Below are 24,174 nucleotides of genomic sequence, written 5' to 3'. Positions count from 1 at the left end.
TTTCTCACATACATCCACACTCAACCACCACCTACTCATGCACACACGCAGGATCAGTCTGCCGAGGCATATGGTCCACGCGGGAGGTGAAGATGAGGAGGGCGGTGCTGCAATGAAGACGTGTTTGAGTACCGACCAGCTGGAGGTGGACGCGGATGCGTCCAGCGACGTGTCGAGTGAGCTGAGCTTCGGCTATGAGTTTGCCCAGGCCGAAGTCATGATGAAAGGCATGGGCAACAACGGTGAGTCAGACTGAAATGTCAAATAATCATAGAGGTGCCCTCAGCCAAGAAATAAGATGATCATGTCGTTTACTTAATAGAGTACAGTAAAATACATGCTGATGTGTTTTAGCCGAGGAGCTTGTTTTTAGGTTGGCGGTTGTGGTAAATAAAGTGACAGAGCATTATTCAGCATTTTACACAGTTAACTGCACTTATTGTGCCATGAGAAATGAACCTCTCAAAAAAAGTGATCTTAAAAGCTGAAAATGTCTACAATTTAAATCTTTGTTGGCTGGACTGTCCATCCAGTCACCTGTAAACTAGTCTTTTGGAACGTTAAACTCAGTTTACAGCCCAGGCTGCCAGATAGGATAAATGCTAAATATTATTAATGTTTAGATTTTGTTTGCATGATCTAAAAATACTTGACGTGCAAGTGAAAACCTATAAACTTTTTTTTTTTTTTTACCTCTACCTCATGTCTGTCTGTGGGACAGCAAAAGAACTCAAAGAGTTCCAGGAAAGACCAAACCTAACAGTGTGTTCCCTACCTTGTCTGTGGCACTCACACACCCCAATCCCTTTCTTTCCCTTAAGTTGTAAATCTTTAAAAAATGGCTCACAAAAAATACTTTTTTAGTCTAAGTGTTTATAGCCATGCTACTAAGACGCAGTGGTAGCATGCTGACATGTTGTACTGTTGACCAGTTCAGAATCTTAGCAGAGTCTGTTAGCATGCTAACATCACAGTCAAAGCTACAGTAATGGGATTGTCATTCGTTTTGCAGGTTGACCAGTATTGCACAAATTAACATTTTTCCTTGATGATGGAGAGTGTGTGTTGGAATGACTCTTATTGGAATGACAATAAATTACAGTGTGTGGTCATTATAATGAAGGAAAATGTCACCCAGTGCAACAATGACAACAATGAAGCTCTATGGCACAGAGGAACAAGTTCCATCAACTGTTGGTTACACAGGCAATAGTTGTCAAAAAAACTGATTGTTTGTTTGTCTTGGTCCTGTGTTTGATTTAAGACAACTAGAGAACAGCTTTGTCCTTTCAGTTAACCAGGCCAGTTTTTACAGCTTTATCAAAAGCACAGGGTGTCCATCAAATAACTCCAAACAGCTTCTGCTATAATCCAAATATTTAGACCCCAAATGATGCCAGTGTGGGCCCACAAGATCAATATTTACCCCACAATCTCCTATATTTACCACAATGTTCTGGTTGTGTGAAGCCTGCAATGCTCTGACAAGAAGACTCTGCTTGCCAAAGTCGAGATAATGAGGTAAATATTGGACTTTTAGACCCACTGTGGGTGCAGTCCTGTAAAGCAGTTCCATCTTATTTGGGTGTGAACAGAATTTTTATTTAGGATACAGTTCATATATGTGCAAATTTTGACTTTACAAGAAAGGATAATGACATAGAATCCTTCTCTATTTCCTCCTCTTCCCTCCTCCATCCGTCCATCTCCTGGCGGCTCCTCCTCCACCTCAGATCCCTTGCAGTCGGTATTGCAGACCTTGGAGAGGCAGCACGAGGAGGAGAAGCGCTGCGCCCTGGAGCGGCAGAGGCAGATGTACGAACTGGAGCTGCAGCAGCTCCGCCGCCGGCTGACTCCTGAGAAACCCTCCCACCTCCTGGACCCGACGGGCCTGCCGCCCAGTGCGGCGGCTGCTATAACGTCTCCCAGCTCCCAAAAACGCATGCGCCGCTGGAGCGAGGACAGGTGAGATGCAGCCGGATGATGTCAAAGTTCTGATCCCTGTTGAAGGAGAAAAAGATTTCAGAGACGCTTGATAAAACTTGCATGTGTGTGTTTGTGTGGTTCAGAGAAGCAATGATGACTCGCAGCCTGCGGCGTCTGAAGGAGCAGATTGTTCGGGCCAACCTGCTGGCACAGGAGGCCGGCTTCATAGCCGAGGAGCTCAACAAGAGGACAGAGTACTTGGTCACTCTGCAGATACCGGCTGCCAACCTGGATGCCAACAGGAAGGTCGGCTGATAAACACATTGAGAAACACATTAAAAAAAAAAAAAAAAAACATCATCAAAATAGTCAAGGAACAAGATGTCGAAGTATCAGACACTCGTTTTGATTGACACATTGTACTTGTGAGTTTAAGTTTAAGATTTTTTTAAAATCTCTGCAAGTTGATATTCATAGTGTAGTGCAGGAGTTTTCAGACTCTGACACTGTGCCCCCAACCCCCCCAGTCAAACTGGGACAACTGTAACTGACTCCATTTTGGCATTTTAGCTATTAGCAGTTCCTGTCTGCAATGTATGCATGTTTGTACAGACTATCGCTGGATTACTTTGATACTGAAGAAACTCTGCAAATATGACAATTCTCAGGCAAGTTCTGAGTTATAAAGACCATCTTTTTCTGAGGATTTTGAAGTGGATTTGGATATCAGAGGTAATGCAGGAAGTGAGGACATGATACATATATTTAAAATACATTTATCACGTCTGTATTTTCAGATTGGACTCTGAGATGAGGTATGAATTTTGATGCTAATTGCTTCAGTCAGAAGCTTAAGGCTTCAAAGTACCTTAATTGCCTTCTCAAAGCCACTACTGCACCTGCTGCACAAATTGATGTAAAGCAGTTTCTGCAGTAGGAAGGAAAAGACGTTTGTTATAGAAAAAAATTGGTATGCTCCCAGAGATTGGTTTGGAAAAAGAATGGCATCAATATAAGTGAAATAATATACACAATTCACAATTTCAGGCCAATGTGAATAAAAAGCAGTTTTCTCTTTCCCCCTCTTGATAGCGTGATGCAGTACTGAGTGAACCGGCCATCCAGGTTCGTCGTAAAGGTAAAGGGAAGCAGATCTGGGCTCTGGAAAAGATGGAGAACAGGCTGGTGGACATGAGGGAGCTCTACCAGGAGTGGAAGGACTTTGATGAGGACAATCCTGTGAGTGAAAAGAGATAAGAGCCTGTTTGGCACACAGACAGATATCAGATTAATGAATTAAATAAATATCTGTTGAACATTTACTGTTTTATTTAGTTTCAATATGTAGAGATACGTCAGTTAATGTCTGTCAGAATGTATCCACTTGCTTTCATTTATGCCATTTTACATCCCTGATTGATGACATGCTTAAAAGGACACAATATAGACAGAGTGACAACAAAGAACATGCAGATAAAACATGGTCAAATATGTTTGTTTAAGAGAAATAATAAGAGAGTTTAGCACGACCCTGAAGTCAAACAGTTGATTTGTTCATCAGTCTCACACCGCCTCACTCCTTCTGTCCTCCAGGTGATGCGGTCTTATTTCAAACGTGCCGACCCGTTCTTCGATGAACAGGAGAACCACAGTCTGATCGGTGTGGCCAACGTTTTCCTGGCCTGCCTGTTCCACGACGTCAAGCTGCAATATGCGGTGCCCATCATCAACCAGAAGGGAGAGGTAGGACAGCCCGCTGGGTGCGATGGATGAGTTGGCTCTTTAACTTGGATGATACACACACACACGGACAGTTCAGATGAAATGTCATTTGTAGTACAATTTGTAGCCTGCCTTGTTTATTTTTTGAAATTCACCTGTTCTTTTGTTCTTCTTAGCAGTTGTTTTGGTGATAAAGTAATTAACTTAAAGCTGCTGTAAGCAATATGTATATGATTAACACTGAAAGTGAATTAGCAATTACAGAATTAGCATCTGTCAGCTCATTTTTTTTAATTTTGCGCCCTCAAACTTTACTGTTTTGGTTTACTCTCACCTTGTCTGACTCGCCATATGTAGACTGTGGGTGTAAGCCTGCCATTAGCACTCCCCTCCATCATAGTGTAGGGCAGGAGTTTTCAAAGTCTGACACCGAAAGTGAGACTATGCTGCTCTTTGTGTGTCTGTGTGTGTGTGTGTCAGGTGGCAGGTCGGCTACATGTGGAAGTGTGGCGGGGTACAGAGGGCTCTGAGGAGGATGGTGCAGGACAATCTGACGATCAGCAGAACATCACAGACGGAGATCCACAGGAGCGCAAGCTGCACTGTGTGGTGAGAGACTGCAGCCGTTGCTTCATTCACCTGTTCATCATGCGATTTAGTTATAACGATCCAGATCCAGGGAGATGTTTAGGAAAACCCCTCCTGATAATCTGAATCATGCACCTCCTGTCACTAACATGCACAGTAAGTCAGGATCCTCCATGCAGTAGCTGTCCAGTATAAGTGAGTGTAACTTGAGTATTGCCAGTGGGAGAATAGCTCCAGATTAATAATGGATCTGGCAGGCAGTCAGATTGTTGTTTCTCCAGCTCACTGTACTGTGAAATGCCACCAGTTTAATTAACTCTAGGTCGGCTTCATATCCTGGTCATCTTCTGTTTTTCTGATGATGAAATGAAATGAAAACAACGTCAGGAGGTCTTTGCAAATGTTACTTATTGACCTAAGGCGTTTTTCCCTGTGTGTAGAATATAATGTTTTGACTTTAGGAGAGAACCAAACTAAAATGAAGTTTAACAGACCAACACATTTCTAAAGTGAGCTTGTTAGGCACTTAAAATACACAAGAATCCTCTGTATGGTTGAATGTCTGCTCCGCAACTTCAAGCCAACAGCAACCATAGTGAGAAGTCGTAGTGCTGGTCAGCATTATCTGCATCGGTGAGTGCATTTCCTCGTCTCCTCTCTCCCAGGTGAAAATCCTCCAGGCCAATGGTCTGCCTCGCCACCTGTCCAACTTCGTCTTCTGTCAGTACCACTTCTGGGGCCAGGAGGAGCCGGTGTTCATCGCTCCAGAGGTGGCGCCATCCACCTCGTCCTCCACTTCCAGAGACCCTCACTGCACTGTGGTCTTTGACAGCGCAAAGGTAACGCTCTCTGTGGAATTTTCCATGTTACACAAACACACACACACCAAATCAGTTCACAGCCTTCACCCCATTCACCATTCTCACCATTCTCACATTCACCAATTTAATTTGAGAAACAAACAACACAAATTAACCAATAACCAAAACCAACTTTGCAAGTAAACAACCATGAAGGGATAATAAAACAACGATCGAGATGATTGTCAGTATGAGAAAACAATCCTGCTTTATTTGACTAACTTTTCAGGAGCTGTCGGTGCCGGTGTCGGAGGAGTTTGGGGAATTTTTGGCCGAGGGGGCGGTGGGCATTGAAGTGTACGGCCACAAGCAGGCCAACCATCGCAGGAACCTGGCGCTGTGGGACCTCGGAGTGATTCAAGCCAAGACCAGATCCCTCAGAGAGAGGCGAGTGACCCAAACACACACACAACCTCACAGTCATCAAAGCTGATTTAAAAAGCACACAGGACACACAAAGTTTGGGTGAGAGTTGCTAGCTGCAGATGCTCCAGGCTTTATGCCATTCTCTCTGATGTTGCATGTTCTAAAAAAGTGAGAAAATGAGGCTTTGTTAACCAGATGGTATGCCGTTATAAATGTTTGTCTCTTGTAGGACTTGGAAGTACTGTGTGTAATCATATTTTATTCTTTCGTCTGTTAGTACATAAGACACAAGTGTGCCGCCTATTTTGTACTAAGAGGAGTAACGGACATTTTCTGAGCTGCTATTTAAACACTGCTAATTTTACATGGATTACTTCACAACAAATTTGTTTTTTTTGCTCGGATTTGCCATAATGGGACAGTAACACTCCTTATATGAATGTACTACATCTCAATATAATTAGTATCAGCTACAATTGAATGTGCCAGCTCACTAGAAAAGTTCCGAAAATAAACCTTGGCCACATGAACTGTAAGGTAATAATAGTTTAAACCAACGACTGATGAAGTCGTATCATCAGCATGTTTCAGTATGAGGCTATGAGTCTTGCTTTAGATATGTCCAGTCTCATATTATCAGTGACGCTTGAGTGTCAAGTGTAGGTCAACAGGTCAATCCACGAAAACATTAATATCAACAACAAATACCAGGTGTCATAACATATGAAGGTATTTAAGCTCTGATCTTAGGTGTGTCCATGCTGTGTTTGTAGGTGGAGCGAGGTAACCCGCCGGCTCGAGCTGTGGGTGCAGCTGATGGAGCTGAATGAGGCCGGAGAGTTCACGGCTGTAGAGGTTCTTCCTGCTAAAGACGTACGCACAGGAGGAATCTTCCAGCTCCGACAGGTATCATGGATCTTTGTTTGTTTGTAGATTTCTTATTTGTATTTGTGGTTTATTCTTTTGAGTATGAACACGTCTCTGCTATTACAACGATTATGTGAACAGTTGAAAGAACAGATGAACCTCCGTTTCTCTGGCTTCATGAGTGTGTGGCCATTGCCATATCTGTGAGGAAAACATTCATAGAAAGAAATCCAGAACTATCCTCTCATGTGAACCTGTGCGTCCAGGGTCAGTCCCGTCGAGTCCAGGTGGAGGTGCGTTCAGTACCGGACTCAGGCACCATGCCCCTCATCACCGCCTCCATCCTCTCTGTTACCATCGGAGACGTCAAGATCAGACAGATGCGTCCCTCCAAAGGCAGCGAATCACAATGGGTGAGGAGGGAATCTTATCAGTTGTTGATTTTAGTCACAAAATTGTTGGAAGAGTGTTTTTTGATTGAACAACCTTGATCTCTGCCTTTCATGCCTGCTTTGTGCGTGTGATGAATTTGTGTGCCTGCCACCTTTCCTCAGACTCCCTCTCTCCTACTTAAATAGCACCATTTTTATCTCTTGTTTGACTCTAACTGTTTCTCCCTCAATTAAAATTTCAGGGCGGGGATGAAGAAATGGACAGCTACCAAGTAAGTAGATGATCAATGATAAGGATGCGTCAGAGTTTTCTTTTAAAGGAAGGCACTTGGCTAAACACGGGGAGTGTTTCTCTTCTGCAAAGTAAGATCAAAAAGTCTTTTTTGTGTTTTTCTACAGCTGATGTGTGTATGTATCTCTGCCTGTGTGTGTGTGTGTGTGTGTGTGTGTAGGAGGAAGACCTGGAGAGGATGAGGGAACAGTGGCTGGACACTCTCACTCAGAGGCAGGAGTATCTGGATCAGCAGCTACAGAAGATAGTCTGCAAGCCAGGTACAGTCGCCAGGCAGCAGAAATGACTGATAGCTGCAATATTTCCCGTCATCTGTTTTCTTGTCAGTGTGCACTTTTTATGGCAACATGTCATTTCCTCCCACTGCTCAGTGTAATTCAGCTTTGAAAGACCAGTCGGTACTTAATTCTTCCCTTTTCATATTCTGTTGATTAAAATGTATTTTCTAGTGTATAATTTCATAGGACAAGTGCTGCTTTTCTTCATTCATTTTTCATAAGCAAGTGGCAGCGATGTACAGTCAGAGTCACCATTAATATAATCCACAATGAAGCAAATACAGACTCTGTGTCAGCACTTCCAGCAGGACAGCCGTGTGGCTGAATGGGAAGTATTGCAGTTATTACTAATTGATTAGGGTTTAGCTGACAGTGATCATAAGTCTTTAGCCCCTGATGTCTGCACTGACAGGCTGCAGCTGTTAGAACTACTAGGTAGTTACAGTACGCTATGTCCAGTTTAGAATAAAAATCTAAATCAGACATAGGATGATTAACTGTCACTCATCCCTCCTGTGTATTCTTAAAGTGTGAATAATTTATTGAAATACAGAAAAATGTACATAAGAGTCATAGTGTCACATTGTTTATGTGTTATCCATACCTGATTGCATTCAATCCAAAACCCTCCACCTTCAAGATGAGAAAAAGCTGCATCAACGTATGTTTTATGAATCACTATTTTTGGAGGTTTTCACTTCTTTGTGTGTGTGTGTGTGTGCATGAAGATAAGTCAGAGGACGATGTAGAGAGGGAGTCCCAGCTGCTGGAGTGTCGGCTGACGCTCACCGAAGAACGCAACGCCGTTCTGGTGCCATCGGCTGGCAGCGGCATCCCTGGAGCGCCGGTGGAGAGGTGTGTGTGTGCGTGTGAGTGTGCGGGCCTGTGAAGCAAAATTGACTGCTACAACAAGTTTTATTTGTTTGTTTGTTTGTTTGTTTGTTTTTCTATCCAGGAAAGGTTTGCTTTAAGAGCCCACCTTCAAGCTGTAAAAGCCTGTTGTTATTGTTATTGTAGTGGTGGAAATGAACTACTACTCTTTCAATTAAGTCCATTTTATCTACTATAGTTAAGTACAATTTTGAGGTACTTGTACCAATTGTTTTTGCTACTTTATACTTGTACTCCACCACATTTCTGAGGAGAATATTGTTCTTTTTACTCCACCACATTAATGTGACAGCTATAGTTTCTAGTTTCCAAAGATTATACATCCAAAATATATAAGAAACTTATAATATAAGACACATTGTTGTGGGTAAAGTACCACAAATATTCTACAAAGTAGTTAAATGATCTCCTCATCAGTCCAATCATGTAATGTCTGTAATGATATAACACACTGAAAGGGATTACGCTGCATAATTGGTACTTTTACTTTGGATACTTTAAGCACATTTTGCTGATAATACTATACTTATGTACTAACTTGTAGCATATTTTTACTTTGTGGTATTGCTACTTTTATTTAAATACATCAACGTTAACGTACAAAGTTATTCTCTCATAAATTTTTTGTAAGATGTTCATAATCCAAAAAACAAAACATTAATACTTTGACAGTGTAGCGATGTATATGTAACTGCTCGCATGGTTGACAGTGAATGATCAGGTAAAAGTCTTTGGATCACTCTTATTTTGTTCAGCTCTGGTTGGAAATGTTCAGAGGTAGACTTTCTAATTTTCTGCTCATCAGATCCACTTAGTTGGGTGTTAATTGCTTGAGGACAGCTGCTTTGTAACTAGTCAGGATGAGTGGAGGAAGCTGTCAGCCCCTCTGAATCATGAAGCAGGTGTTCGGTCAGTGTGCTCACGGTGCTGTGTCTCTAAAGGGTCCCTGTCCCTGGAATGGAAACACACATTCCTGTCCTGTTCCTGGATCTCAGTGGTACGTTGTTCCTCACTGTCGTTTGTGCTCAAAATGTGGCAAAATCTGACGTCTGGTTGAACCTGCTCTCTTTTGTCTGTTTTCCCCTCCAGCTGATGATTTCCAGTCCAGTCTTTCAGCCCCATTGGCCGGTGGGCTGGATGCATTACTTAGCGGGGAGGAGGAGGACGACTTCTTTGACCTTCATATTGTTAAACACTACGATCCGGAGGTACGGTGACGATTGATATTCAAAGTGCTGATTTGTGAGTTTTCCTCTCTTATATCTTGTCTGTGTTGTCCCAAATGTACCACCCACATGGTGCATGGAGGGAATCTTTTAGCCATTCATTTTTCCATCCTTTTAATGCGGTCCAGGTAAGGGTGGAGGCTTCCTGGGACTCCACAGTGCACGAGTGCCCCCAGCTGAGTCGCGTGGGGTCGGCCGACCAGAGGGTCTACCTGACAGTCAGGACGGTGGTTCAGCTGAGCCACCCGGCCCACATGCAGGTGGTACTCAGGAAACGCATCTGCGTCAACGTCACCGGGAGACAGGTGGGTGGCCCCTGAGGCACGATGGCTTTTCCCCTTGCTTAATCGCATGACCACTTATACAGGAGTCAGCTGATTTGAGAACATGTGGTTGTGTGTTGGTGTGGCAGGGTTTTGCTCAGAGCCTGCTGAAGAGGATGTCTCACCGCAGCACCATCCCCGGCTGCGGAGTCACCTTTGAAATCGTTTCTAACATCCCAGGGGTAAGTACCAGAACACAGAGTTCTCTGTTAGAAAGAAATAAAACAGAGCTTCATATTGTCAATGGACAACTTGATGAATCATCATAACAAGATGTGCCTCCATCTGCACATTTGTTAAAAAAAAAAAAACAAGAGCAGAATAGAACAGCACTACTGACACATCCATCACTCTGAAAGCTCTATTACTTATAACTGCTTGACTGGTGAACAGATGAAAAAATGTGGATGCCTGTTGAAGATAATACTATACATTCTTATTTTATGCAGAAGAATGGCTTTTTGTCTTTTGTTTTGAATTTGAACAGACTTTGAACAATATATAACTGTGTTAACATCAGTGTCATCAATATGTAAAATGGTGATCGGCCACTAAGTGAATATACAAATGTTTTGTTGTTTTTTTTACTTTAACTTTATAGAGCGACCCCATATTGTTGCCTTTATTAATAAAACCCATACAACAGTAATGCACCATGCAAAGCAACAGAACACAGTGGAATCCCTATTAGCTTCCTCCCGGGTGAAAGTTACAAACGCATGCTGTGAAGGTGTGACATATTTAACAGGATCAGCCATGTTCACAACAATGAATTTAAATGGTCAAATTAACGTGGTGTATTGCCTTTAAACGGGCCTTTAAATAAACCACAATGTAAAGTTTTGAATTCTGTCCGCCACTATCATCGTCTAATATACCCACATTTATGAGTGAAACCTGGTTTTTCATTCATTTTTAATCAGTAATCATAATTTTCACCCTGTTCTTTCAAGAGCCGGGTGTACTTACTGTGCATCCATGGGCTTTTAAAAATGTACCATGTGTATGATACGCAGATGATGAGTGTGAAAGTGTTTAATTCCACCAGACTAACATGTTTCATGTATGTAGGCCTTATCTTTCCTTTTTCCAGAGCATGAATATGGAATATGTTAAATGTTGAATATTTAATGCTGATTGGCTGGTTTCTGTGGTCTTTGTCTTGCATATTACTGACCAGAGAAGATTGTGATGATCAGTGAGCGCTCTGCTCTGTGTTGTTTGTTGTAATTACATTTCCACCACAGTGCAGCTCATAGATTCTATCTGCAGTCATTTCATGTCAGCAGCGGAAGCTTTTAAAAACTGTGGCTTGTAATGAAACCTTTAACTTTTTATGAGGGACGCTAAATATTGTGGTAAGCATTCATGTGATAGGCGGGATAATGTTAACACGTCAAACCTCGGCAGACAACAGCTGGCATCAAGCCGTCCCTTACATTCTGTCTCCCTGCTCTCGCAGGACATCCACGGTCCAGAGGACAGGGAGATGCTGGCCAGGCTAGCTGCCAGCACTGAGGACGACCAATCAGCCGACAGCGAGGCGGCCATAGAGAAATACCTCCGCAGCGTCCTGGCTGTGGAGAACATCCTCACTCTGGACAGACTCAGACAGGTCAGGAAATACAGTTCATGAACAACTGACATGTGACTCCCGTCTTTGTAGATCCGATGTGAAACTCCAAACTTTCAAACCACATTAAATCACTTGATATTCTGCATCATTTAGTTCACTCAGACCGAAACGTCTGACCAGTCTCTAATTTAACCGTGTTCCTTTGATTGATATTCATCCCAGGCATCAGCACATTAAATCCTCATTCACTCACTCTTTTTCACTCCTAAAGCAATTTTGGAAAATGTCATTCAGAGCCGCAATTGGAAGATTTTCCTTTCAACCCAGCCAAAAAGCAAACAAATAGTGTGTGTCTGTGTGTCTGTGTCTGTACCTCTGTGTGTCTGTGTCTGTGTGTGTCTGTTACTCTGTGTGTGTGTGTCTGTGTGTGTGTGTAGGAGGTGGCTGTGAGGGAACAGCTGGCAGTCAGAGGGAAAGCTCCCAGACGCTGTCTGAGCTCTCCAAACATCAACCGGGTAAGAGACTTTTTTTTCTTCAATGACCCAACATTAAAGGAGTTTTATCAGAGGGCCGTTCTGCTTCTGTTTGTTGCATAGATCTGTTATATTTAGATCTGCAAAGGTAAAAAGCTTCCTTCCATCACTCACATGAACTTAACTCTGCAGTTGCTGGTGTGTGTTCACGACCTTTTTACGACCGCTAACCGCAAGATAGAGAAAATCATTTTTGCTTTGTTTGTATTCTGGGGTTTTGTGGCATCATGCAGTCCCTTCTTCCCTGCTGTTAACCTGTCTCACTAACGCTGTAGCTCTAACCATCTAACCCTTTAACCAGCTGTCAGCCAGCAGTCTGGAGCTCTACTCCACTCATAAGCTCAGTGACCTCAAGGTGAGACACGTACAGTAACCCATGTCTACTAATCCTCTCACCTCTCTCCATTCATTTATCATGTCTTAGTCTTAGTTGTATTTTTCATATGGATTTTCTGTTTAGCTCTTTTCTGTTTCTCATTTGCAAGACTGTCTCTATGATATAAACTAAAGATGGATGCAGTAACAGTGTCCAGCATTTAAATATATGTTTTTGTTTGTTTTTCGCTGGTTCTACAGCAGGACCAGCAGGTAATAAAAATAAGATGTGATTTCTGCTGGCATTATTTCACCCATATGAAGAGCAAAATAAATTCCAAAAATAAAATGAATATTTTATAGAGATGTACTTCTTACTTCTGCAGCCGCCAGAGTGTGCATAGAGAGGTTTAAGCTCCACTAACTGATTAAAAAATACGACGATTTCATTAAGAAAATATATCCACATATTGAGTATATTCAGTAACAACATTGCATGCAATTGAGAGACTAAGTATTGGATAAATGATGGAAATATCTAATAATAGGGGACAAATAGTTGACAAAATTAGCTTAAAGTATGGATAGATAGTTGAAGTAATTAGCTAAAGTAATGGATAAATGGAAGGTGGTGGATAAATGGATGATATAGACAGCTGTAGTGTTGCTGCAGTTCTTCATTGTCGCCAATAGAGGCAGCTAAAGGTCACAGATTAGTGAAATTCTCCTAAAGCCACACGTGTCATCCTCTGTGTGTCCTTCCCTCTTGTGGTGCAGGGCTGGGAGAGCCATCAGGACCTTTCTGTGGTGCCTCCTTCATCTAGACGCACACTGCCCAGCTCCATATCCCAGAACCTGAACCCAGAGACCGGTACGACTGATAAAACCCTTATCTTCTAATGGCTTCGTTCTCTGGCTGTGAATTATCTTTCCCCATTTCCTGCCTTTGATGTCATCAGCTCTGTGTTTTGCTTTAGCCGGTGGACAAGTATAATTGTTCATTTGCGCTGCCTCTTAATTCGGCACTTGTTTTCTTGTTTGCCAACCCATTTCTCAGTTTCCCTCCTGCCTCAAAAACGTCATCTTTTCCTACTTGTTTTCTTCCTCCTGCCTGTGTTTCCTTCATCTCCACTCCCGCATCCTCCTCTTCTTCTTCTCTTCTTCTCTCCGTCAGTGCATTTAGGCTTTGCTGCGTCTTATCTCCCTCCAGTGAAGGCCGTACCCAAGCTGCTGAAGTCACTGCTTCCTGGTGGGAAGGAAGATAGTAGAGACCAGACGGCTGTCCATCAGCAGGTACACTCATTCAGTCAGCTCACAGTGCTCTGGATTTAAGCTTGTATTCTGCTCGCTGTCTTATCAGGGATTTAAAGTTTATATGCATCACTGCAGCCTGAATCTAAATATCCCCTCTACTCATCAGCAGCCAGTTCTTTTTCTTCAGTTGCCATGGAAACAGAGCTTCTGTAGATTGAAACACAAATAATAAATAGATAAAGTGTATGAATGCCTCAGTGCCCGAGATGACTGATTTTCAGAAGTTTGCTAAAATAGAGGTGATAAAGTTGGTCACAAACAGGGAATAAAAAAAAGTAGCCCCTCATCGTGTTTCTATGGTGATGAGGCTGAACTCCTCTCAACTACACCTTCGCTATATTCACCAAAGATTTGACGTGATCCTGCCTCCATCAGGGTGGTGTCAGAGGCAGTTTCTGGAAACTACTTAGGCTTATTAATAAATATGATGAGATGAAAGAGAGTGTTTTGTACTGTGCGAAGAACTACTTTGAAAGGGAACATCACTTTAGAGCTCCAGGGTTTTTTGGACTTGACACTTGTTAGGGACTAAAAATCAGGATGTTGATTTCTCTTGCAGCCCCCCAGCTTTATAGAAGTGCAGGACTAAAACGCTGGAGCGCCCTCTTGGTGACTTGAGTATCCGGGTTAAGAACCATCAGCACATACAGTAGTGATTGGCGTGCCGTATAATGTCTGAGATGCCACAAACAGCCCCCACTGAGACAGGAGCACACTGTGTGTAGAGGAGGGTTAATTAGGAGCAGGTGAACGTCGTCTCACCGACGCGTCGCCCCCGCTCCCACACCACCTCCTCATCCGTTGATCTCCAATCATGTGCCACGGAGACCCGGGAGTCTGCAGCTTTTCTTTGCAGCCAAACACTACAGCATCTGATTTGACTGATTAGCACCTTGAGCTGCGGAGGGAAGCTAATCAGGGAAATCATGTGCTGTGGCGTTTGGTTGGAATGGAAACCTGTCAGGCGTTGCTGGTGCATTGTTTGAGGCCATCTCCCCAATTAGTGCTTCACTCCACCCTGCCTGCCACAGATGTTCACAAAGGTCAGACACAAAAACAAAAGCCTCCAGTAATGTAAATATTAGCGGGCTGTTGATGTAAATTGGATGAGTGAGTGATTGTTGGACTGCTCTCAACACCTGGCTGAAAAACAGTGCAGTGCAGCGGACGGATTGCATTTACCTTACAAATCTGAATATCTGCACACATGAATGAACTGCATCTTAAATGTTGGGGATCGTGTTGAAAAAGGCTGGTGGCTGTTTTGTTATTGTTGACTGTGTGTTAGTCTGTCTCTCAATACGTTCCCTCTAGTGTCACCAGCAGCTGTGTCAGTTGTCACATTGAAATATCTCCACCTCCATTCAATGGACTCGCACATAAGTTTGTTCAGACTTTCTTTGTTCCCACACTTTTAATCTGAATGACTTTGATGATCCCTTGATTTTTTTTTCTCTAGCGCCACCTTGAGGTTGACATTTCTGGTTTTGAGTGAAATTCTTGACAACTATTTGTTGGATTGCTGGGAAATTTGGTGCAGACATTCATGTCCCCCTCAGGACGAACTGAACCAACACTGTTGATCCCGCACAACTTTTAATTTGTTTAATACTTGCCTGCAAACTAATCCCATTCCCACCAGCCTGAGCTGTACTTTGCTAACACATAGCACACATATACACACTCAAACAGATGTACACTAGTGAGTGAGTATTTTTAGACATCACCAGCCGCAGTGTGGCTCAGTGGTGCGTTTTTGGACCACCATAGAGTTCTATGGCACAGAGGAGGACCTGTACCAGGCTTTGGCAGCTGAGACAATGATTGGTGACAGGATTTGTTAAAGATGAAAAAATGTTGACACACCCTGTCACTTAACTGCTCAGCACTCAGAGACCTTGCATCTTGACCAGCACTGTGCCTGTGACGACTTGTAATGCGACTTGAGGCTTGCTTTGGCAAGACAAGCGTGACTTTGCACGAATCTGCCCGTGTTAAAATGATGACAGAAGACGTTCTCGTGCGGCTGACGTGTCGTGTTGACTTGCAGGTTTGCTGTCCTGAGCCACAGAGGGATAGAATAGATGTGTTGGACCTGCTCTCTCACGGTAGACATACAGTCCACGTAGGTTGTCGTTCCGCTCCTAGCAAAAGTGCAAAGAGAGCCGAATCAAAGCACTTACTTTTGATCAGCAGCAGAGTTTGAAGAATGAAGCGCTGATTCCCTCAGAATGTTGATGCATGAGAGTCAAACAATCACCCTGATTAATATCCTGCCACTGTCTGGTAAGCACACGGCCGAACAATTGTCCTGATTTATTAAACATCTTAAAACATCTCAAGTTATAAGAAGGCGATGTCTTTTTATTTATCACTCTCTTCAAAAATGAAAAAAAAAAATGTTAAGAAGCAACTCACACAATGTTTAATCAGCTGACACATCACATTGAATGTTAAAGATGGAACTAGAATACTGAATAGGGATAAATGATTGTGGGTGCAATTATAATTATGGTGCAATTACCCTGATTGTTTTACCAGTTTGTCATGATTATCTGTCTGAGTGATCTGATGAACAAATATTTTTATTGCACTTTCTGCATCTCATGTCAACATCGTGACTGCCGATCACTACATTAAATTCAATAGTTTTCTCCATGCTGATAGATACGTTGATCTTCTGAGCAGATTATAGGCGGTAATGAGACGTCTGTGCAGTCCTCATATATTGTAACAGATCTGGCCATCTGGCCTAGTTAGTTATCCTAGTTTAGTATTCTGTGAGGCTGCCAGAGGAAGCAGTACAGCATGATGTTCAGCCCACAGTATCGTATCTGTCGTCGTTTTAGAATCGTAGATTAACTTTTTCCCCACAGGCTCCGCTTCTGTCTTACTGTCATTCTGAAGCCTGAGCTTTATAATTCCCTCACAGCAGCTAATCACCACTTCATGCTCGTTGTGTAACGAGCAGGTTTAGAAATCGACAGGCTTATATTGATCTCTAATCTCCGGGTTGCTCGTGATTACATCTTGAAATCTGCTCCTTCCTCAGCGCTAATTAACCGATTCTCCGTTTGATTTGAAATGTCGCGAACTCAACATCTTTTACATTTCCTTCCTGTCGCAGAGTTTGCCTCGCATCATGGTGCAGTCAGCCAGTGTTGAAGAGGGCATGAGCGAACAGCAGCAGCCAGTAAGTTCTCCAACCCCAGGTGGTGTCATACCTGCATATCTGAACAATGTTTGAAATGCGGTGTGTTATTTGTTATCTGACTTGCTGGATGTGGTCTTGCATTTGTCACCTTGGAGAAGGCAGATTTTCAGAACCATTAAATCACAATCACACAGAGATGTTTGTCCGGATCTTTATAAGAAGATGGTGTTGAAACCACACTCGCCAGGCAGTTCAGATCTTCAGACATAATAAGTTAGTAAGAAAATAAATAGATAAAATAATAATAAAAGCTTTGTAATTGTGACAACACTGCTTTTGTTATTGTTTTGTTGGAATCTTATTTATTATGTGTTGATGGGCTTCTGGTTTATGGGAGCAGTAGTCGCCACTGAGGCAGTTAATTTTCTACTTTTATGTTTCTCAATGTGACTTTTCTCTTGTCTCCTTTTTTTGTTTCCTGTTTTTTCATATAACAACTGGGAGACACAGTTGCTTCACGAAGTTGCTTTAATTAGCCTCACGGCATAGCATTGTGGTGTCTTTACAGTATAGGTTTCTTTAAAGCTGCTCCAGTCAGTATTTTTATATCACCAATGGCTCCAAAGACTACGTGTAATGTGAAAGAGGCTACTTGTGATTATCCCTCAAAGAATAACCACCAAACTCTCAGCTCTACTGAGGTTTTTAGCATCTTCCACACATCGTTTTACATCCCACAACTTGACTGTTTTGTTTCACTCTCGCCGCTATGATCAACTCTCACCAGTGTTGTTTTCAGCAGCAGCAAGCAGCCTCTTTCTGTGAAAAAGCTCCGATAAACCGACGGCTTTGTGGCCAGCACCAAAGAACAGACAAATCAAGTTAGCAACTAGCTTGTGTACGTAGTGAGCATTTAGCCGCTAAAGAGTCAGATGATTCCCTCAGCAGTTGGTTGAGGCCAGAACACCTGCCTGGTGGACAGACACAATCCCCCGGTCAGTGTTGTAGGGTGATGTCAATATTGTCTGTGCAGATTGTGTTTGCTGCTCCCATGTGGCCAGTTTGAAGTGTCTTCTGATCACTAATCATAGTACAGTAATGTAATTCCTGCAGACAAAGAACTGTTAGAATCAAGATTTAACTACTAATAGTAATTTGTTGCTATGGTTTCCCTCTTAGGTACCGTTTGAAGAAGTCATTCCTCCTGACCTCCGAACAGAGAGCCCCAGATCCGTGCCCCTCCCACCACCAATCATCCCAGAGACAGAAGACTCCACCCCCAGCCCAGTGAGCGAATCGTCAAGCGGATACATCTCGACTAGCATATCTACAGCAACACTGTCAGAAGTCTACACACTGAGCTGGGACCTGCCTCCGTCTACCAGCAGCAGAGCCGACAGCTTTGAGGCGGTACCAGATGAAGAGGAGGAGGAGGACAATAAAGTGACTCGTCCTGAATCTTTTCTTGTGGACCAATCAGAGCCTCAGGAGTCATTGCTGGTTTTTGACAACAAGATAGCTGAAGAGAGGACTGATCCGCAGCCGTCCAAACCAGACAATACTCCATCAGATTCAAACCTGAGTCAGCAAGAACCAAATCTGTCTCCATCAGTCCAGGTGAAGGAACAAGGGGAGCCTGATTCAGCTGCAGAATCAGACTTGCTATGCCAGACCAAACAGGACTCAACAGCTGACCCTGTGGGATCAGAACAATTGGACAGTTTGGAGCCACTTAAAGATTCATTGTTAGTACAAGAGAATGAAACCAAACAGACAGAAGTTTCACCAACAGAGCGCTCAAAACCAGAAACCCCGGTGACAGAAGAACTCGCTGGCACAGACAAGACAGAAGGCGAACTGTCAATTCACTGCGAAACACAACCTTCCACAGAAGAAGACCAGTCTGAAACTATAGTCCCTCAGCCACAGAAGCCCAAACCAGAACAAACAACCTTTGACAGTGATCAAGATCCAGCTCCAGACCTGATCCCAGTTGCGTCTGTAGTCTGTGTTCCAGCCCCCGTGCAACCTGGAGATCTGGTTCTTCAAGCATCATCCGAGGAAAAGGCCACTTCCGACGTCTCAAACCCAGATGGCACCTCGCTCCCGACTTCATCCTCCACCACTGATGAAGTCCAACAGGAAGCAACTGCCACTTCATCTACGAAATCCACCACAGTTCCAGTTCCTCCTCTGTCCAGTGTTCAGCCTTCCAAACCTGAAGCCTCAGTGGCAAATCCCTTCAAGATCCAGAAAGTGAAGTCTTCAGACCTCAAGTCTTTTCAGCGTATTCTGGGTGAGGAGGAGGATAAACTTGCGCAGGTGGACCCGTCCAGCAGTCCTGGGACAGGTCTTAACCTCTCTGTGCCGATGGAAAGCCTGGAAATCATCTCTGACTCTGAGGAAGGCGACGCAGCTGCTACTACTGTTCTTCCTGACTGGTTGAAAGAAGGGGAGTTCGTGACTGTGGGGACCAATAAGAGCGGCACCGTCCGTTATGTGGGACCCACAGACTTTGCAGAGGGTACCTGGGTGGGAGTGGAACTGGAAGTACCAGCAGGTGAGTAGAACAGGGCCCAATCCATATGCAAAGATTTGATGCACATGACCTGATTGGTTTCTTCCTGTCCATCATAGTTAGTTCTGACACCACTCAGAATCTAAAACAAACCTTTCCATGTCTCCAGGAAAGAATGACGGTTCAGTAGGTGGCAAGCAGTACTTCCACTGTAACCCTGGTTACGGCGTACTGGTAAGGCCAGACAGGGTGAGCCGGGGTGGCGCTAAGCGTCGTCGCCAGCAGCAACAGCAAAAGCGCCGCAGTGCCAACCTATCTGGGTCCAACCCCAACCTGGCAGCCCTTACCGCTCTGGCCAAAGGTGAAGGTGGTGGAGCATCAACCGGCCGTAGCAGAGGAGAGAACCGCAAGTCATGGAACACTTGAGAGGCTCATTATCTGGTAAGTGGCTAATTGCTGGACACCCACTCAGCCACATGCAGCAGCTGGTTGATGTGATTATAGGGTGAGCTTTCAAGAAGAGTGACAATATAGTGTTTTATTTAGTCAGACTTCACTGCACCTGGTCCTTTACTGTAAGTTGGGGTCAGCATGGGATGAGTCAGTCCACTCCTGTGTTGGGAGAGGAACTGTCCCACCCATCAGATGTTCAGTCATGATCTGTTAAAGGACCGTATCCATACCTAATGTGCTTAGCAATTGAAAACTGCAGAACAATACTGAATGTTTTATCAGAAAATGTGAATGTTTTTTTTATGTATGTAGATACAAATAACAACCATTTGTCTGTAACTGATCTCATTTTAAATGATGAATGTCTCATTTTGGTCACAACACCTTGATGTGCTCATATTTCTACTGTTCAAAGTAAATTATGCAGCTGCATGTTTGGATTTCCAAGTATTGTAAATTGCTTGTACCTCTTGGTATTGTTTGATTGGATGCTGGTATTTTGTTCTTGTGCCTTGAAATATCACTGCCACTCAGAAAATGTGCCTTAGTGATAAACCACCAAATTCTGTGCTGCTGGTAGGTTGAAAACCATTCAGCTGGAGCCTCTTATAGTTCTTGAATGTGTATTTGTACTGTTTTAGAAAAAAACTTGCACTTCCTTTTCTGACAAACTACTGAAATTTTGAAACATTTTTTAATCAGCTGTCTCCAAGTATGTCAAGATTGTTTGGAAGTCACTTCATTTTAAAAAGAGCTGATGTGAGGCAGTTTTTAATTTTTTTTCTGTAGCAAGTTTTTAATTATACTGTGTGTATGGGAAGCTGTTGATTTGTACATGATATGGGTACTTGAGGAGTTGTGTTGGTTGCGTTTGGTATTAATGTTTGTCCAAGATGTTTTGTACTTGTGCATTCAAGTTGATCGTTTGACTGCCTGACTGCTTATTTATTCAAAGATGAAGACACAATATTAATAATGAAAGGCAAAATCAACTTTTTGTATTGTTCAATAAATTTCATTCTGCTGTCACCAACCAGTGTGTGCTGAATCTGTGGAGACAGTAAACCCAGAAAGCGTCTCATTGATATAGCTTTATTCTCTTGTACATTATATATATCATACTAAAATAAACACAAGTTAAAAAAATGAACAAAGAAACTGTACAAAAAAATGTATATATACTACATCTTAATTACAGAACAGTCTACTGTCCAAAAAAGGCACTAAATTCTGAAATGGGCAATACAGTAATTTTGAACATAACTAGATTTGAGATTGATACAACAGCATTCAGTCCTCTTTTTCAGAGCTATATTTGGATGAAGTGGATGATGTTTTCACTGGGGACACAGAAGGACATGTAGACATGTTGACCCTGACACACCACGAGAGGACACCCCTTCAGAGTAAGCACTACCACTGGAGCACACACGACATGGGTGGGGAGAGCCTGTCTCAGGTTTCACTCTGTTACTCAGACGAAGCTGTCTCCAGTTTTCTCCGAATCGCAGAATCTTTACGTCTTGAGCACCTGAGGGTTCTTTCGTCCGTCCCAGAAACATTTCTGTCAAGCTTTAACGCTCACATAAAAATACTGCTGGATTAAAACTTGTACTTGCTAATTAGGTCATGGCATCTCTCATACACTAAGGCAATCCATTTGAAAGTGTCTTATAGTGAGAGAATAATCTCTAAATGCACTCTTTGTAGTCTTCCTTCCACGCAAGACTTATTTTATTATACTGTGTCTACCACAATATTCTTTGTATGGGGAGAGAACGTCACACCAAACTCCAAAAGAAAAATTCTTCCAATACGTCCTCTTTAGATCGAGCAGTCTTGAAGTCTTAAAGGAATAGTTCACCTCTTAATTAAAGTGGAGTTTTTGGTCAGAGTTTTCTGAGTTTGCCCTTCGGTTACATCTCCACCATTTTCCAAAGTACTTAAATTCTTTTACAGTTCCAGATATGGAACACATTTCACCCAACTGTATCATCAAAACACAATTTTATTGCGTTTCTAATTACTTGAATAGTATGGCAATGGAACAAGACAGAACTGGGCCCTGTATTTTCAATTAAATGGAGGCAGTACATAGCAATAAATTATGTAACTGTAGTTCTAAATTCAACTGCTTCTCTAAACCACATTTTATGTGTTCTGCACTTGTGTTTGCAAGAGGAAGGTCAACATTAAAATGCTACATTTCACTATGGAGTTTGGTGTGGCGTTATTTTAAGGACACAACAGCACATACTGGGGCTTTAATTTAATACGATATGGTGTCTGAAGCAGCTGGATCGAAATGGTTTTTAACACCAGCCCCATAATAGTATACGTTTGCCATTTCAAAGACGGCTCAGGGAAAGGAAGCTTACATTTTAAGCTTAAGTCAAGAGCAAGTCTTTTCTTTTTTTTTCAATAAGGTGCATCATCATTTATCTTTCACAAAATAGCTTACTACCTCAGACACAAACAGGGGGAGACTGTTGTTCAGTCAAATTAGGGATGACACACAAAAAAAATGGTTTCAATGATGAGAAAAATATGTCAGGAGAAATTAAAAAGCATGATTAATTTAACAATAAAAGCATGTTTCATTTCAAAACATATGTCATTCTTTTTTGTACATTACCATAAAAAATGAGTATAAATACATATTGTTTTTATCTTTCAACCCTTTCTTTTTGAATCACAGGTCCCAGTACTGGTTCACTGTATTCGCAGCTTCATACACACAGAAGCAATAGATTTAAATAGAGCTTTACTAGACTAGAGCCCAGGGCCGGGAGCTATTCTACAAGCAGGATCCAGACACGAGAGTATCTGATACCAATGTTCACATCTGACTGGTTCAAACGGGAGGATTGCATGAGGTTTCTGTCTCAGAGCTGCTGGTTAACTGCTTTGTTTAATCCTGCTTTGTAAAATAAGTTTCCCAGTTCTCCAAAACCATCGTTTAGGCTGGGCTTTTCTTCAGAGCAGTCCTTTGATATTTTGGGAAATACGCTTACTCGCATTCTTGCATGAGAAGATTGATGGTCTCATGTCTGGATGCTAAATATGAAGCGTGGAATAGCCTCGCTTGGTCAAACACCACTAAACTTGTGTTTTTAGTGGTTTTACAGGTGTGTGCCGTAAGCTAAATGTGAAGCCAGAGCCAGGAGACAGTTAGCTTAGCATAGCATAGAGACCTGAAGAAGGAGACAGCAGCAGGCCTGGATCTGTCTAAAGGTGAACACATCTTTTCTACCAACACCTCAAAAACTCACTAGCTAACATGTTTTATCTCCTGTAAAAGTAGAAAAAGTGCACAGGAAGTGACTGTGCCAAAAAGTAGCTTCAGCACATAACCATCGGTCAACTTGACGTGTTTAAACTTCATTTTCTGTATGGCTTTAATAAAAATGAAACACAGGGGGTTAATCGGTGAGCTTTGGAGGTGCTAGCTGGCTCGATTTGTTACCTTGAGATGGAGCCATGCTAGTCGTTTCCCCCTGCTTCAGTCTCTGTGCTAAGCTAACTGTCTCCCAGCTCTAGCTTCGAGCAGACACATGAGGGTGCTACCGATCTTCTCTTCTAACTCTTGACAAAAATACGAACGAGTCTATTTCCTAAAATATCCAAACTGTGATTTTAACTTCCTCGCCCTGAGGAGGCACTAATACTTGATAATTAGCGAGCCCCCAGAAACAGGACCTACCACTTTGTCTTGGATTATGACATTATGATGATCTTCAAAGATGGTTTTGGAAAGGTTCCACCCAGGGGGAAAAAAAGGAAAAACAAAAGTGGAAAAGTATTTCCAACATCACCGCTTTAAACATCTTTGATTCCCTTCAAAGTGGTGCTTTTACCTTTGAGGCAATATAGATTAAATCAAAAGAAAAACCGCCTCAGATGTTCTGGTATTCTAAACCATTTCCAGTGTGGATTTAGGCTAATTTGATACCACTGATATTAAAAAGTCTTCTGAAAGCACATTCTTAGGCTATTATAAAGAGGCTGCGTCACAGAACAAGTAGTAAATAGCTTAGGGGTATTTGTATCTTTATATATCTGGATGCTAACGCCTATCTGCACGGACACAGGCCTGCGGTAGTGTCACGCCCGCGTCCGATGCCAAACCGGTTCAAGAAGTTTTACTGAGCGCGAGAGGCGACCTACGTACGCCGGAGGAGTTAGCAGAAAACGCTTTGGATGAACGCGAACGCCGTTTTAAGATCAGTCTTAGTTAAGCCTGTTAGCTTGTCGCTCCGGGCGTCTTTTCCTTTGGCATGGATCACATTTAAAACAAAGCACGAGTCCCCTTATTAAATAGCTTACGTTTGCTTGATTATCACATTGACCCTAAACGGATTCTCATAGCCTCGAGTACTTAACAATAGTGTCACTGGGAAGCTAAATACCAAGGCAAAATGATTGTATATCCAGGCGCTGTTTGGGCTAAAACCAGAGGAGAAATGCAGGTGGAAGAACTAAAAGCACTGCTGCTGCTGTTGGACATAAATTCTGCCAGTTTTCCTTCCTCCTCCTTGTCTGTATACTGCAAAAAGTAAAGGTGTCGCTGTATGAAATTA

At 42.7% G+C, this 24,174-nt stretch overlaps 1 protein-coding gene across 2 annotated transcripts in view; it reads left to right on the top strand.

The window, feature by feature from the left end:
• Nucleotides 1-20,619, top strand: part of LOC121622318 (kinesin-like protein KIF13B) — a 36,674-nt gene extending 16,055 nt beyond the window's left edge. Inside the window, exons 18-41 of one of the 2 annotated variants that reach the window (XM_041959262.1) lie at nt 52-242; nt 1,734-1,965; nt 2,070-2,232; nt 3,019-3,165; nt 3,520-3,669; nt 4,129-4,257; nt 4,902-5,075; nt 5,326-5,483; nt 6,236-6,368; nt 6,596-6,742; nt 6,964-6,993; nt 7,174-7,273; nt 8,020-8,146; nt 9,124-9,179; nt 9,272-9,390; nt 9,537-9,713; nt 9,821-9,913; nt 11,194-11,346; nt 11,745-11,822; nt 12,933-13,026; nt 13,366-13,448; nt 16,597-16,662; nt 17,803-19,183; nt 19,311-20,619. In XM_041959262.1, coding sequence (XP_041815196.1) covers nt 52-242; nt 1,734-1,965; nt 2,070-2,232; nt 3,019-3,165; nt 3,520-3,669; nt 4,129-4,257; nt 4,902-5,075; nt 5,326-5,483; nt 6,236-6,368; nt 6,596-6,742; nt 6,964-6,993; nt 7,174-7,273; nt 8,020-8,146; nt 9,124-9,179; nt 9,272-9,390; nt 9,537-9,713; nt 9,821-9,913; nt 11,194-11,346; nt 11,745-11,822; nt 12,933-13,026; nt 13,366-13,448; nt 16,597-16,662; nt 17,803-19,183; nt 19,311-19,567 — 4,438 coding nt within the window. In that variant the 3' untranslated portion in view covers nt 19,568-20,619. Of the gene's footprint in view, nt 1-51; nt 243-1,733; nt 1,966-2,069; nt 2,233-3,018; nt 3,166-3,519; nt 3,670-4,128; nt 4,258-4,901; nt 5,076-5,325; nt 5,484-6,235; nt 6,369-6,595; nt 6,743-6,963; nt 6,994-7,173; nt 7,274-8,019; nt 8,147-9,123; nt 9,180-9,271; nt 9,391-9,536; nt 9,714-9,820; nt 9,914-11,193; nt 11,347-11,744; nt 11,823-12,932; nt 13,027-13,329; nt 13,449-16,596; nt 16,663-17,802; nt 19,184-19,310 lie in introns of both variants that reach the window. The other variant, XM_041959261.1, reaches the window with a different exon arrangement.
• The last annotated feature ends 3,555 nt before the right edge of the window (nt 20,620-24,174 follow it).

Source organism: Chelmon rostratus, chromosome 18 (assembly GCF_017976325.1).
Source record: "Chelmon rostratus isolate fCheRos1 chromosome 18, fCheRos1.pri, whole genome shotgun sequence".
NCBI lineage: Eukaryota > Metazoa > Chordata > Actinopteri > Chaetodontiformes > Chaetodontidae > Chelmon > Chelmon rostratus.
The sequence above is the reverse complement of the archived record's forward strand: the minus strand, read 5'-3'. Positions and strand labels throughout refer to the sequence as shown.